The following is a 17,029-nucleotide window of genomic DNA, read 5'->3' on the forward strand; positions in this document are numbered from 1 at the left end:
AAGAGTAAGACATGGGCTGGGCGCGGTGGCTCACGCCTTGTAATCCTAGCACTCCAGGAGGCTGAGGCGGGTGGATCGCTCGAGGTCAGGAGTTCGAGATCAGCCTCAGCAAGAGTGAGACCCCCGTCTCTACTAAAAATAGAAAGAAATTATCTGGCCAACTAAAAATATATATAGAAAAAATTAGCTAGGCATGGTGGCACATGCCTGTAGTCCCAGCTACTCGGGAGGCTGAGGCAGTAGGATCTCTTAAGCCCAGGAGTTTGAGGTTGCTGTGAGCTAGGCTGACACCACGGCACTCACTCTAGCTTGGGCAACAGAGCAAGACTCTGTCTCAAAAAAAAAAAAAAAAAAAAGAGTAAGACATGATCTGGCTTTAATATTTTGCCTCCTGAACAAAAAGGTTATCTAAATTACATCCAAACCAATCTTCTGGCTCAAGTGGAAAAACAATGAAAGTTGTAAATTATGGCTATAATTAACCTGTACCATCTGGAAAGACATCTTTATTTGCTCCCTCATTAAGGAGTGTATTCATTCGGGACTAAGCACTAACCCAGTCTGAAGGCACCTTGTCCAAACCTTAGGTAGCTAATTACGTAGGCTCTCAGGGTAAGGGTACTGATTGATGGGCCCATATCCAACTCCTAAGACCAACACACAGAATGTTTTAATGCTAGCCAATCACTCCCCTCCTAGGATCTCAAAGCCCCTTAGTCATGCCAATCTACATAAGCCCAGATTTGAAAGAAGTTAAACCAAAAATGCCAGGCAGAAGGCAAGAGAAAATTTTAGCAAAGATGGAAAATAATCAGAAGTTGGCTGCTGTATTTTTTCAGGTACAAAAAAAACTCAGGGACCCACTACTGTATTCTCACAAACAGGCCTCCTGTCCCTCACAAATAACATATACTCTGTGATCTCTGCATCTTTACACAGGGTGGTTATTTTGTCCCTTAAGCCCCGCTCTTCCACCAAATCACATTCTGCCTTCCTGCAAAACTCTGGCCAAATCCTCCGGGTTTCTGGAAGGCTCTTTAGAGAAATCCCATTCACTGAACACACAAACACCCTCTACTGCTTTGCTAAGTGCTGTCAATAGCCCAACAACAATAGTACCCCGAGAGCTTCCTTAAGAAATAGAGAATCTCAGACTCCATCTCAGACCTCTTGAATCAGAATCTGCATTTTAATAGGATACTGAAGTAATTACTGAATTACTGAAGTAATTCATATGTAAAGTCTGAGAAGCATTGCTACTATATCCCAAGCATTCACACTCACAAATTACATACACAGCCAAATGCATCTGTACATCTGATTCTTGATTCTTTTTTTAAATAACAACTTTACTGAGATCTAACTCACAAACCATAAAATTCACCCATTTACTGCATACTACTCTGTACAAAATTTCAGTTAAACAGGAAGAATTTGTTTATTCTTTCCTTTTTCTTTTTTTGAGACAGGGTCTTGCTCTGTTACCTAGGCTGGAGTACAGTGGCGTGATCACAGCTTACTCTAACTTCCAACTCCCAGGCTCAAATGATCCTCCTGGCTCAGCCTCCTGAGTAGCTAGGACTACAGGCACATGCCACCATATCTTGCTAATTTTTAAAATATTTTTGTAGAGAAGGGGTCTCACTATGTTGCCCAGGCTAGTCTCAAACACCTGGCCTCAAGTGATCCTCCCACCTCAACCTCCCAAAGTGCTGGTATTACAGATGTGAGCCACCACACCTGGCCTGTTTTTTTCTTTTGAATTTTATTGTACAGTAAGGTGAATACAGTGAACACCAGAGTATTGTACATTTCAAAATTGCTATGAGTAAATTTCAAATGTTCTCACCACAAAAAAATGTTAAGTATTTGAGGTGATGGTTATGTTACTAGGTTGATTTAATTATTCATAAGTCATATTATCACTTTGTACCCTATAAATTTATATAATTATAAGCAGTCAATTCACAATTAAAAAAATAAAGTGTACTATTCCGTGGTCTTTTAGTACATTAATACTTACAGAATTGTGCCACCATCACTACTAAGTTTAGAACATTTTCATCACCCCAAAAAGAAACCACATGCCAATCAGCAGTCACTCCTCATTCTCCCCCTAGCCCAAGGCAACCACTAATTTACTTTCTGTCTCTATAGATTTGCCTATTCTGGGTAGTTCATATAAATGGGATCATACAATATGTGGCTGGCTTCTTAAACTTGGTCTAATTTTTTCAAGGTTCATCCATTTTGTACCATGTATTGTAGTTCATTTCTTTTTATTGCCAAACAATTTGCATTGTATGAATATGTAACATTTTATTTAACCATTCAACATTTGATGGATACTGGAATTGTTTCTACTTTTTGGCTGTCACAGATAATGCTATGAAAACCCGTCTATAAATTTTACATGTTTTCATTTCTCTTGAGTATATACTTAGGAGCAGAATTGCTGGGTCATATGGTAACTCTATGCTTAACCTTTTGAGAAACTGCCCAACTGTTTTCCATAGCAGCTGCACCATTTTATAGTCCCACCAACAGCATGTGAGGGTTCTAATTTCTCCACATCCTTGACAAGACTTGTAATTTCTGACTTTTTGATTAAAGTGTCCCAGTGGATATGAAATGGTATATCAATGTGGTTTCAAGTTTCCATTTCCCTGATGGCTAATGATGTTGAGCACCTTTTTACGTGTTCTTTGGCCATTTGCATATCTTCTTCGGAAAAAAGTCTATTCATAGCCTTTGTCCATTTTTTTTTTAAAGACAGGGTCTCACTGTGTTGCCTAGCTGGAGTGCAGTGGCAATTACCAGGCACAATCATTGCACACTACAGCCTCGAACTCCTGTGCTCAACAATCCCTCTGCCTCAGCCTCCCAAGAAGCAGGGACTACAGGTGCACACCACCATGCCTAGCTTTATTGTTATTTATCTTTTTATTGTTGAATTGTAAAAGTTCTTTATATATTCTAGATACAAAGTTCCTTATCCAATATATGACTTGCAAATATTTTCTCCCATTCTGTGGGCTATCTTTTCACTTTCTTGATGGTGTCTTTTGCTGCACAGAAGTTTTTAATTGTGATGAAGTTCAATTTATATATTTTTTTTTGTTGCTTGTGCTTTGGGTGTCATATCTAAGAAATCATTGCCTAATCCGGCCATGAAGATTTATGCCTATGTTTTCTTCAAAGAGTTTTATAGTTTTTTTTAAGGTCTTTGGCCCATTTTGAGTTAATTTTTTTACACAGTGTGAGGCAGAGATCCAACTTCATTCTTTTGCATGTGGCTATCCAGTTGTCTCAGCATCATTTGTTAACACTACTCTTTACTCATCTGATCTGATTCTTCACATTGGCACTTTACCCTCCAACATGGTACATCACCCTCGTTTTCCATATCTTCTTGAGTGTCCCCACAGCTCTATAAATTCTGCTGACAGACTCTCAGAAAAGACTAAAAGATACCTAGAAAACTGTCTCTAACACATACACACACACACACACACACACACACACACACACACAAACACAAGTACCTTTGAAGCTATCTGTAGGTTTGATACATTTATTCATTTACTCAATTCCAATTTTAGGTACTCCTACTCTAAACATGCACATCCTGGATTGAGCATGGAGATATAGAGGTGAACCAAACTTTCCTCTTGCCCTTGAGAAGACAGACAGAAAATAATTAAGCTCTTTTAAAAGCAGGAATTTACTCAGCCCAGGAAGCACAATCATTTCCATTTTACAGAAGGCACAGATGAGATATAAAGCAGAGAAATGACTCATCAAAAATCATGGTGATTGGGGGCTGGAGGAATGCTGGGGAGAGGGCCACAGAACTTCAGAGAGAAACCGGCATCAGGGCTTAAGGCTTCAAGCAGCCAAGCCAATGACTAGTTGTCAGAAGGTCCTGCCAGGGCCACATTACGATTTTCATGGATCCTAGACATTTTTGCCTTTGTGAATCCCTTCTATTAAAAAAAAATAATAATATATATACACACACACACACACACACACACACATATATGTATGTGTGTATGTATATATATACACACACACATATGTATGTGTGTATGTATGTATATATATAAAAAATATATTTTACTACTGCATTGGCATAAAGATGTATAATCCAAATTGGATTATATCCACCTTTTTCTTCTGATTTTAAAAGAAATTAAAACATTTTTGTGAGCCCCTGGGCACTGTGTCTACTGAAACTAATGGATAAGTCAGCCCCAGGCCATGCTATCTCCTCACAGCTACAGATTAAGTGTTCTTTCCTCAGCTGCCAAGTCACATTGCTGCTTCTGAGACTCTCTTCTCTACTGGGTCTATCTGAGCAAGCAGAATGAGGCTTAGATGCACACTAAATCTCATATTGCCTAAATCCATAAAAAAAGTAACCTCAACCATATTAATATAAGCACTATACAGCGCTTTGACAATAGCATGTATTCTGTGTTTAAGGGTTTAGATGCATTCATAAATGACCAAACCCAACCAAAAAAATAGACATGTCACTGACCTACAGATGTCAAAGTCATAGAAAGCATGTGCCTGGCATCTTAAAGGTAGCCAATAAACATTTGTTCATTCGTTCATTCATTCATTCAATCACAAGACCGGCATAAAACAGTCTCTCTCCTTATAAAATTTACCTTCTAGGCCAGGCGTGGTGGCTCAGGCCTGTAATCCTAGCACTCTGGGAGGCCGAGGCGGGTGGATTGCTCGAGGTCAGGAGTTCAAGATCAGCCTGAGCAAGAGTGAGACCCCGTCTCTACTAAAAAAAATAGAAAGAAATTATCTGGCCCACTAAAAAATATATATAGAAAAAATTAGCCAGGCATGGTGGCGCATGCCTGTAGTCCCAGCTACTCGAGAGGCTGAGGCAGTACGATCGCTTAAGCCCAGGAGTTTGAGGTTGCTGTGAGCTAGGCTGACGCCACGGCACTCACTCTAGTCCGGGCAACACAGCGAGACTGTCTCAAAAAAAAAAAAAAAAAAAAATTTACCTTCTAATGCAGAAGACAGATAACAAATATGTAAATACATACATATATGAAACAATTTCTTGTAGCAGTGCTATAAAAAATAAAGCAGAATAAGGAAAAAAAGACTGAAAAGGGGGGCTATACTGTTGCTACATACACTCTGGTTTCCCCAAAAAGTTTCCAGCACCAGGAGGACATGCTACAATGGACAGTGATACTTAGTCCATGTGGTATGTCTTATTTCCTTGGGTTTTATCTCACTCCCAGTTTTCACCCCAAGAAATGACTTCAGGGCAAGAACTACCCCCTTCTCAGTAAAGAGAAAAATAATTGTAGGTCCTAAACTGGCACAGCTCTTTACTTGCTATATGCCAACAAATAGAGCACTTTTCTCTATCCCTCAGTTTCCACATCTATAAAATGAGAGGGTTGGCTTAGATGACTGACTTTCAAGGTCCCTTAAGCTAAAATCACACCAAATCTGTCTAACTCTAAAACTTTGGAGTAGGCTATAATATTTTGGCCTTCAAAATTGCCATAGTGTCCTTAGTTACCATAGAAGTAAAAGCAAAATGCCTTTAATATAGTAAAGTATGATATAACTGGATGCTACCAAATTAAATCAATAAATCAAGTGACTACTATATGCATACACCAGGAATATCCATCACTCAGAGGATGGCCTCCCACCCTGGCTTCAAGTACCTGCTAACTAAAAAGGACTCTAAACTCTAAAACTTTATCCACTACCTCTTTGGCTAAGCAATCCAGCTTTTCAGACATCTAAGTTGATCCTTCCACATTAAAGACTGATCAACCATGTGGCTAGAAACGTCATTCTTTCACAAAACATTAGAGATGAATAAGCCCAATGTATTCATAGTCCAGGGAGTGGGGGGAGACATGCTATTAAACATAATATGATAAGCATAACCACTGACACATTGTAAAAAATGCTGTGTAAGCCTCACAGACAGGAAAGATTAGCTCACAAACCTGGCAGGAACACAGCACAACAACCAGGCTGGCTGCCTCTATCCGGGTAATTAGGATAACAAGTGAAGCCCAAAGGTTCATAGGCTACCCACATTCGTAGCTCCCCATTCTCCTCTCATTCACATACTTCCCCAACTCCTTAGCTTTGCCAAGAATTCAAAGCTAATAAATCAAAGTGGAAACACCTCACCTTTCAGACCTTCAAGGTTATAAATCATCTGGGGATCACACAGACATTGGATATGCTTAGCCAAATTTTAAGGCCTGACATGAGCAGCACACTGGGCAGTGAAGTGAAAGTAGATGCTGGCTGTAACAACTGCTACAGAGGCTGCCTGCCCTTCATGACCTTACCCCTCCTACCATCAGCAGAAAGCATATCCTCCAGGCCAGTCGAGTTGAGAAACTTTTTTAATTAAATTTTTCAAATTTGGAGGCAGCTAAAATTTGTTTCTTTGGTTCTTCAATTCCTATCCCACCAAATTAATATTTCTCAGTCTGCCTTTCTCCCCACCTGGCCCTCCTCTCTCACTCTTTCCTATATACACACCAGCTTCCCATACACTCTAAACTTTCCTATCCATCCTTAAAGACTCAATCCAGATGCCATCTATTCCAGAACAGAACTATCCTCTATGAACTCCTAAGGCCTTTACAGCCTGGACTGTTCATGTGCTGATCATATCTACCCATGTATGACATCTCCCTTGAATTTTTCATTGCCATAGTTCAGACTTTATCCCTTGCTCTTTCTTGAACAATCATATTGGCCTCCAAAGTGATATCCCTAACTCTAACCTTGTCAGCAGATATTCATTAACATATGAGCAGCCAAAATGATCTTTAGCAGACACATAGCTGACCACATCATCCTCCTACTTTGATAAACTTTCATGACTTTCTATTGCCTTTGGGTTAAAGTTCAAACTCCTTAGCAGGACACACAAGGGACTTCATAATCTGGCCCAGCCAACTCCTTTATCTTGCCACTCCTTACCAAATGGCTTATACTATAGCCACACTGAACTACTTACCATTGTAAACTAACATGCCCTTTTCTTTCATCCCTCAGTGCTCTGGCTGCTGCTGTCTTCTCTCCCTAGAATTCTTTCCTCACCTTCACTGTCTGGGTCAATTGTTAGTATATTTAAAATAAAATGCAACCACCTTATTTTAAATAATTTTCATCACTCTAAAAAAACCCCTCATGCTCATTTGCTGACTCCTTATTCCCATCCTCAGACACTGGCAACCACTAATCTACTTTACATTTTCACAGATTTGCCTTTTCTGGACCTTTCATAAAAATGAACTCATTCAATATGTCATCTTCTGTGACTGTCTTCTTTCCCTTAGCATAATGTTTTCAAGGATCACGCATGTTATAGCATGTATCAGTAGTTCACTCCTTTTCTTACTAAATAATATTCCATTGTATGGATATACACATTTCCACTTTTGGGCTATTATAAATAAGGTTGCTATGAACACTTGTGTATAAATTTTTTTGTGAACATTTTTTATTTCTCTTATACACCTAAGGGTAGAACTGCTCAGTCATATGATAACTCTATGCTTAACCTTTTGAGAAACTGCCAGACTATTTCCACAGCAGTCCCATCAGCGGGTGTATGAGAGTTCCAATTTCTATACGTTTGTCAACACTTGTTATTCTGTCTTTTCTGTACAGCATGGTAGTGGGTGTGAGGTGATTATTGTGGTTTTGACTTGCATTTCTTTGATGGCTAGTGATGTTGAACATCTTTTCACATGCTTATTGTCTATGTTTTCTTTGGAGAAAAGTCTATTCAGATCTTTTGCCCACTTTTTATTGGGTTATTTGTCTTTATATTGTTGACAGTTATAAGAGTTATATAAGAGTTCTTTATATATTCCATAAACAAATCCTTTATTAATATATGAATCTCAAATATTTTCTCCCATTTAGCCATCCTAGTGAGTGGGAAATGGTCCAAGGATCATTTGAATCTTATTTGTCTTTGTATTTCAGAGAACTAGTACATAATCCAACACATTGTATATGTTCAATAAATGTTAGATGGATGTTAGATAATATTAACTGCTTTGAAGACAAGGATAATTGCTTATTCTGCATCCACCTCACACTTCATACCTAGTACTAGAAATGAAGCAAATGCTTGAGAAACACTCAGACACTGAGTAATTCTCTCTTGCACAGTGGGGATGATGCTGCAGAAGAACTCAGAGGAACTAGGAAAGCCATCTGAAACCAATAGAACTTACCTGTTTATACATTGCTACCACCATTCACCTCTGAAACAGCTGCTGCTCTCTATGGGGAAGAAGGAACTTCTGTATAAACCATCCCTGCAGTGGCCTACACCATGAGTAGCTATCAAAATGCCCCATAATTGTGTCAATAAAAATAAATAAGGAAAACTGGCCCCCTCTCTCCATTCCTTTTGCCAGTGGAAGATATCAAAAACATGGCAGAGTCACAAGCTATGTTCATTCATCCACAGCAGTGAATAATACTTTGGTTTTGCTGGAAGTGTCCTTTCTACTCCTTAAGGAGCTCAGAACTTGATCCAGAAGAGAGGAGATAGGTTAGCATCTGGACCACATCAGAGATGTGGAGCTAACAAAGATGCTCCATCCTAGTGGCTGCTAAGTTAAAAGTGACTCTTCCTTGTAAGATAAATACTAACATGAAGCCCTACTTGATCATTAATAGCCAACAGGAAATACTTTCCAAATTTAACACAGCACACAGCTAGCCATGAAGGAAGCTCTGGGGAGAAGGAAAAACTGAAGTTCATGGCTGGTGGTACCAGAAGGCCTAGGTCAGTGGGACAGAAAATATCTCTACCATCCCTTCCTTCTTTTCTAATGACTCAAGCTACAAACTTAATCCAGGCCCTTGAACTTCAAGCCATTCTCAAGTCACTGTGTCACCCAAGTTCAAAATCTTCTGGTGACCGAATGCTGCCTATAAGAGAAAGTAAGAACTCCTTAGTAAGCTACACAATGCCCTCCATGAATGCTCTGAGAGTGAGCTCTTGGGACCACAATAGGTCATGATCTGACCCCAGTCTGCCTTTCCAGTTTTACCTTCCTTTGCTCCCCACTCCTTTGGTGCTTAACATATGCTCCCCTGCAGCATATATAATACCCCAGAAATTATGTGCACTTTATAATTTGATAAATCAGGAAGCCCTACTTGCCCGGATTAAGGCAAATTTTCTCTGCCTCTTTAATCTATTCTCCATTTCTGCCCTCAGAGCGATTTTTCTAAATAGCAAATCTGATCCATGTCATTCACGTAAGTTCTTATAGCTAATCATCAACTACACATAAAAATCCAAACTCCTTTAGGTTATCACATCTGCTTCCTTTCCAGTCTCCCTACGTTATCATCACTCCCCACCTTCTACTCCAATGCTCCAATAATACTGCATGCAGTTCCCTGAAAGTGCCATTCTCTCTCTCACCTCCCACCTTGCACATGTTGCGCCTCCTGCCTAGCGGGCCCTTCCCTTCTTTCTTTAGCTGGTTAATTTCTAGTCATCTTTCACACTCAGCTTAGACGTTAACTTCTCCTAGGGAGCCTCCCCTGATCCTTGGCCTGCCATTTTTGTGCTCTCAGAGATCTCTTCACTTCTTTATATTAAAGCAGTTATTACATCTGTTTACTTGACTGACTTATTCACTACACTATGAGCAACCCGAGGGCAGGGCCTATGTCTCTGTTATCCCTCACATCTAATACAGTACCTTGGTAAATGTGCAGTATTTGTTTGATGAATAGATAACTTCATTATTATTTTAAAGCTGACAGCATTGCCTTACTGATTTGTCACAGAGAATAGCTGTCTGGTAGAGCTAGGATAAAAAGTCAGATATTAGGCTGGGCATGGTGACTCAAACCTGTAATCCTAACACTCTGAGAGGCCGAGGCATGAGGATTCCTTGAGCTCAGGAGTTTGAGACCAGCCTGAGCAAGAGTGAGACCCCATTTCTACTAAATATAGTACTAAATATAGAAAAATTAGCTGGGCATCATGGTGTGCCCCTGTAGTCCCAGCAACTTGGGAGACCGAGGCAGGAGGATTGCTTGAGCCCAGGAGTCTGAGGTTGCAGTGAGCTATGATGACGCCATTGCACTCCACCTGGGGTGAGAGTGAGACTCTGTCTCCAAAAAAAAAAAAAAAAGATATTCAGAGTCCCAGACCAATGTCCAGACCTCTCCCCTGAGCTCTGAGTTCATATTTCCAACTACCTAATTAAAAATGGTGCCTAATAGCACCATGGTGATGCCATTTACTCAAGTCAAAGCAAATCCAATCCACCAGCAAATCCTGTAGGCTCTACCTCAAAACAAAAACATATTCTAAATTCATCCACTTTTCTCCATCATCTCTGCTACTCCCTGCTATGGTCTGAAAGTTTGTTTTCCTCCAAAATTCAAATGTTGAAACCTAACTTCCAATACAAGGCCGGGCGTGGTGGCTCATGTCTGTAATCCTAGCACTCTGGGAGGCCGAGGCAGGTGGATCGCTCAAGGTCAGGAGTTCGAGACCAGCCTGAGCAAGAGCGAGACCCCATCTCTACTAAAAATAGAAACAAATTAGCTAGCCAACTAAAATATATGTAGAAAAAATTAGCCGGGCATGGTGGCGCATGCCTGTAGTCCCAGCTACTCGGGAGGCTGAGGCAGAAGGATCGCTTGAGCCCAGGAGTTTGAGGTTGCTGTGAGCTAGGCTGACGCCACGGCACTCACTCTAGCCAGGGCAACAAAGTGACACTCTGTCTCAAAAAAAAAAAAAAAAAAAAACAATGCAGACTACATAATTAATAAATGATTGCTGAATGAGTGAGTGAATGAATTAGGAAGAGATATAGAGAGGGCAAAACACAAAAAAGTGGAAGCACTGCTATTTAATATTTTTATACTTTCTCACTTATCTCCACCCTCACTGCCTCTGCTTAACCTCAGGTTCAAATCATCTCTCTCCTAAACTACAATAATATGTCCTAACTGATTTCTCTTTTCTCCAACCTGATCCCTACAAAAATAACTTCTGAACTTTGACCAGACTTTATCATTCTGAGACATGGATCTGAACATGTTACTTCTCTGCTCAAAACTCTTCAGTGGTTCCCTAAAGCTCAAGTTTCTTAGCACAGTGTTATAGAGGCCTCTCCAGCCTCATTACTCACTGCTATTCCCTTACATTTAACCTAAACTCCAGTCATACAGAACTTGTTCCAGTTCCCAGAATACTCCATGCTGTTTAATGTCTCCAAACCCTTGCATAACTTTTCATTTTGCTGGACCACTCTTTCCTACCTCACAGACTTTGACTGTCTATTGAACTCAAACTTAATCCTCAAAAACCAACAAGCATCTTCACTGTTGTCTTTAAGGATTCCCCAAACAGAGTTAATCACTCCGTTTTGAGTCATCCCGGTAACTATACTACAACTATCTGTTTCCATGTCTGTTTTACCTCACAAGACTATTAGTCCCCCGACAGCAGGAGCCATGTCTTCATCTTTGTGTCCCCAGCACAGTATCTGGTATGTAGAAGCAATCAATAATTGATGACTGAAGGAATGAATAAACATATTTAAACTCCTCAGCTTGGAATTCAAAGTCAACTTCTTGTTGGCCCCAACCTACCTTTTTAGATTTAGCTCTTACTCTTCTCTTACTAATCCTTAAACTAATCCCTAAATACATCCTTCTTTCTCAACATTTACTTGGGGATTTCATTCATGATGCTCGCTCTCAAATGAAATTGAAATCACCCATGAAGGCCCAGCTCAAATGGCTCCCTCTCCATGAAGTCTTCCCCAACTACACCAATGAGAAGGGATTACTTCCCCTAGAGCAGTTTGTTTTTTCTACTGAAAAAATACTTAGTACTTCTTATTTTATAGCCACTAACTTTCCAACTAGGCTACAGTCCTATTTTTCTAACTGGACTTTAAGTTCCCTGAAGGCAAGAAACACAATTTAACATCTTATCTCTCAACCCAAATCCCTAACATAGTGACTTGCACAAAGCAAGCAGTAATGAATAAACGTTTTATTAGTGGAGAATAGTATCCTTAAGGATTAGAGATTTCATACATTTATTCCTTCACATATGTGCTTTTACCTTGGCCTAAACTGGCCTCCTATCCACTTAGCAAACTTTTAAGAATCAGCCTAAATGTCATATCCTCTCTGAAGTCTTCCCTAATGCTCTCGAATATGCTTAAGCACTCCTGTATACAAGTGGTATCTTTGTATATAACTCATTAACTCTACTCATCACACTATATTGTCATCATCACTTGACGGTTCTTCTCCCTACTGGACCATAAACTCTTTTGGAGCAGAGATAGTTTCTTTACCCATTTATGAATTCCACAGACCAAATAAAGCACCTGGCATTTAAAGCCCAATAAATACATGGAGAATTTTGAAAATAGTGAATTCATGTTATGGCATACACTAGCAACGGTACTATTATGGCAAGTCATATCTCCCTGTTCAAATCCCAACTCCAGGATGGCCGCAGTGGCTCATACCTGTAATCCTAGCACTCCGGGAGGATCACTTGAGGTCAGGAGTTTGAGACCAGCCTGAGCAAAAGCAAGACGAGACCCCGTCTCTACCAAAAATAGAAAAAATTAGCTAGGCATGGTAGCACACGCCTGTAGTCCCAACTACTCGGGAGGCTCAGGCAGGAGGATCACTTAAGCCCAGGAGTTTGAGGCTGTGGTGAGCTGTGATGATGCCACTGCACTCTACCCAGAGTGACAGAGTAAGACTCTGTCTCAAAAAAAAAAAAAAATCCCAGCTCCACTTACAGGCTATGCAAACTTGAATAAGTTACTTCTCTGTGTCTCAGTTTTTCTCATCTGGAAAATGGAGATAATAATAGTAATTATCATTAAAAAAACAGAATTAGCTTTTCTTCCCATTAGTAGACTGAGGTGATCTGTAAAATGGTTCACTATTAACATGACCCAGAAAACCCCACAAAATCATGCAAATCAACAGGTTCAAATCTTCATGTTCACTTTAAGAACACCCATGAATCTGTCCAAGCCATCAAGGGTATGCATAATCAAAAAGCCACCAAGTATCTGAAAGATGTCATTTTACAGAAGCAATGTATACCATTCTATCATTATAATGGTGAAATTGGTAGGTGTGCCTAGGCCAAACAGTAAGGCTGAACACAGGGTCAGTGGCACTGAATTTTTGCTGCACGTGCTTAAAAATGCAGCGTAATGCTGAACTTAAGGGTTTAGATGTAGATTCTCTGGCCACTGAACATATCCAGGTGAACAAAGGACCCAAGATGCACTACACTACTTACACAGCTCACCTCTGCAACATTGAGATGATCCTTACTGAAAAGTGAACAAATCCTAAACCAAAAGAGGAAGAAAAAAATATCCCAGAAGAATCTGAAGAAAAAAAATGTATGGCAGGAGAATAAATTCAGCATATAATAAATGTAAATAAAACTTTAAATAAAGAGTGAAAACAGTTAATACATATAAAATGCTTAGCTCAGTGCCTGGCAGAGAGTATGCACTAAAAAAGTTAGCTATTATTGGCTGGGCATGGTGACTCATGCCTGTAATCCTAGCACTTTGGGAGGCCAAGGTGGGAGCATCACTTCAGGCCAGGAGTTTGAGACCAGCCTGAGCAAGAGCAAGACCCCATCTCTACAAAAAAGAGAAAAATTAGCTGGGTGTGGTGGCACGCACCTGTAGTTCCACAGCTACTCAGAAGGCTGAGGCAGGACAATCGGTTGAGCCCAGGTGTTTGAGGTTGCAGTGAGCTATGACGACACCACTGTACTCTAGCCCAGGCAACAAAGTGAGACCCTGACTCAAAAAAAAAAAAAAGTTAGCTATTATTGTTATGAGAATAGGAGGTGAAAAGATTGTTTTTGCAGGGCCCTAAACGACAAGCTCTGAAGTGGTTAGGCTCAATTCTATGGGCAAGAGGGGAGTAAAATGTCATATTAGACTTCTAAAGAACACAGTGCATTGTTACTGATAACACCCTGTGAAAGAAGAACAAAAAGAACAAAAACGTAGGCAGAGCTTATGCCCTCTGCTTCCCCCTTCCCCAGTTTCTCCTTAGCTGCCCGGGGCCAAAAACCCCATGGCCACGACTGAGCATCCTCTTGGGAAAGCTGCACTTTAGAGGGAACTAATGAGTTTATGTTTACCTACAGATTTTTCTCTGAGGAATAAGGAGATAACAAATGACTTCAAGAAGGGAAACAAAGAAATAAAGTAGAGATGAGAAATCACACTAGATGGATTACCTTGGGTTGGCTTCCAAGGAGTAAGCTTTTAAACCAAATAGCCCCAGGTGTACTAGGCCTACATTCCCCAGAGGCATTCTCTGGCAGTGCTTGTCAGAGATGCAAAGAAGCAGAATCTGGAAAAAGGTACCATGAAGACTAAAAAGTTAAAGCAATACATAAAAAAGAATTCTAGCCCAATCTGAAGAATATTGCAACAGAAGTATTCAAAGAGGGAACAGGCTAACCATGGAATAAGTTGCCTACCATCAGAGAGGTTTAAATACAGACTGGGTGACCACTTTCTGGGGATGCTCAACATGGGTTGATGGACTAGATTTAAGATTCAAGTTCCCTAAACATTTGAATACTTACTCTATGCTAGCCACTATGCAAGATTAGGTGTTGAGTACCCAGAGAGGAGAAATGATATGGTTCTGTCCCCTCCAGGAGTTCACTGCCTAATGGGGGAGACAAACAATACAACATGGTAAGTGCTGATAGAAATCTGTACAGGGCACTACGGGAACAGAAAGCAGGTCCTCAGATTCTGCGCTTATGAATCACTGGTAAGAACTGATGTGGTACTAATTAAAAATGAAAATACTTAAGCAGTTTATAAGCAAATACTAGCAAGGGCTATTGTGTTATTTCCAGAACAGATAGTAAGCATGCTGGTCAACCTTTGAGATCTATTCAATATTTCCTTTATCCTGAGTAAAATCCACACCTAGAAGCATTCTCATTTATTCAGTAAATGTGCTGCTATCTGCTATGTGCTAAGCACTGAGGAATGTACAAAGATGAAAAAGATAGTCCCTGCACTCAGGTGTTAAAACATTCCTCTTCATCTTTCCTTGCCTTCTCTCCTACTCCCCTTTACTGACCAGATGACACCTTAAACTCCTTCTGGAAGTAGATGAGTTATTAAATCATAAAGTTAGTAAAAACTGTAACCTGCAAAAAGCAAGGGTGAGCTTGGGATGGTGGGTATTGTAATTGGAAACCAAGTGGGAATCTGCAAGGGTATCTGCCAGAGTATGAGACACTGACTGCATTCCAAAGGCAAAGGTGAGGGAATTGGAGCTTGTATGTAAGCCTTTTTGTCTATTCCTTGCCCATCACCAGTTTTTCTTCTGTCATCCCAATATTATTTGCACAGATTATTAAGAATAATTATTCCCTCATTCATTCAGTCATTCACTAGTATTTACTGAATACCTGACAGGAGTTATAGGAAACACGAGGCAAAGTAAAACACTGGGATCCAGGACTTTCAAAGTTGCAAGAGACCTCAAAGGTTATCTAATCCAAAGCTATCATTTCACAGGTGAAGAATTGAAGTACAGAGAGATTGGAATCTTTCCTGAGTTCATATATTCATACATTTATTGAGTCATACTCTATGCCAGGCACCAGGGATATAAGAATGAATAGAGCTTTCAAGGAGAACACAGTCTGGCAGGAAAGACAGACAAATACCATGATCCCAGCCAGATCACTTGTGGAAATGAAGTCCCACCTTTACATAGTAGAAATGTCTAGCGTAGAATAGGATGGGAAGTATATAGTACTTATGCTAGCCAGAATGGTTAAGAGCACAGGCGCTGGAGTAGTCTTGGATTTGAACACCAGTTCTGTCACTTACCTAGCTGTATGATGTTGGGCAAGTTACTTAAATTCCCTACGCCTCAGTTTTCCACATCTGTAGAATGGGGATAATAATAATAGTACCTACCTTATAAGTCTGTGGTATTAAATTAGATTATGCATCTAAAACACTTGGCACAGGATGTGGCACAGTACTCTTTACTGCTGAGGCCTGGCCTCAGAATCCTTCCCAACACATCCTTCTAAGCATCTATTACCGGTGGGCTGTCTCTGAGATAAAATCTGCTGAAATTCCTAGCCTAGAATCTGGGTCTACTGTTTACTATTCTAGTGTTTTGTTTTGTTTTTCCACTACACTATGCTTACCACTCATTTTACATGCCTAAGAAAATCCAAAGATAGTCAGATAGCCAAGATTAAACTTCAGTCACTCATGCCTCAATCCCTCAATAAAATCTTGGTTTGGACCAAGAATCCCTAGAGAAGAAAATCCCTGGAAACAAGGAACACTTACCAAATGTCTATAGGGAGAGACCCACAGGAGGAAAAACTAACAAACAAAAACAAAACAGTAATTACTGCTTTGAAGAAGCAAGAGATGGTAACTTCTACAGCCTGCCTGCTAGGGACTTACCAACCTGGCTGGGAACAGATGTGACACTGATTGCCACTTCCTCCTTGATGTACCCACTGCACCTAATCCACTATTACAGTGCCTGTGACACGTTTTTGCATGTATTTATCAGTCTTTCTCTACCCATACTAGTCTGCGAACTCCTTGAGGGCAATTATCAGACTTTATCCATCTTGGTATTATCAGGCATATCACAGAGCCTGGCACACAGAAGGTACTTCAGAAGTTTAATGACTAAATTGTTAAATGAAGGAACAAAACTACACAGAGAAAACCATAAAAGGTAGGGAAGAATGATACCAGTGTAGATCAAAAGAAGCGAGCCTTAGGCTAGAACCTGAAAGGACAGGTGACATTTGGAAAGGCACAGAGGGAAAAGAAAGGTATTCTAGGCAGACAAGGCAGCACCAACAAAACCTGGTAGTAATCAGAAACATAGTACACAGTATATTAGAGCAAGAGCTTGAGATATG

General features: G+C 40.2%; 1 protein-coding gene across 6 annotated transcripts in view; it reads right to left on the minus strand.

The window, feature by feature from the left end:
- The window catches only part of RNF121 (ring finger protein 121), a 72,565-nt gene that overhangs the window by 50,409 nt on the left and 5,127 nt on the right, over nt 1-17,029 (minus strand). The window contains exons 1-2 of one of the 6 annotated variants that reach the window (XM_045555572.1): nt 13,367-13,390; nt 12,852-12,902 (exon numbers count right to left, since the gene is read on the minus strand). The exons of 2 other annotated variants lie outside the window; for them this stretch is intronic. Coding sequence is in view for 1 of the 4 variants with exons in the window: in XM_045555568.1 (XP_045411524.1) it covers nt 16,437-16,472 (36 nt within the window). In the remaining 3 variants the exon portion in view is untranslated. Of the gene's footprint in view, nt 1-4,679; nt 4,699-12,851; nt 12,903-13,366; nt 13,391-16,436; nt 16,473-17,029 lie in introns of those variants that run through there. 3 more of the 6 variants (XM_045555568.1, XM_045555571.1, XM_045555573.1) reach the window with 3 other exon arrangements.

Source organism: Lemur catta, chromosome 7 (genome assembly GCF_020740605.2).
Source record: "Lemur catta isolate mLemCat1 chromosome 7, mLemCat1.pri, whole genome shotgun sequence".
NCBI lineage: Eukaryota > Metazoa > Chordata > Mammalia > Primates > Lemuridae > Lemur > Lemur catta.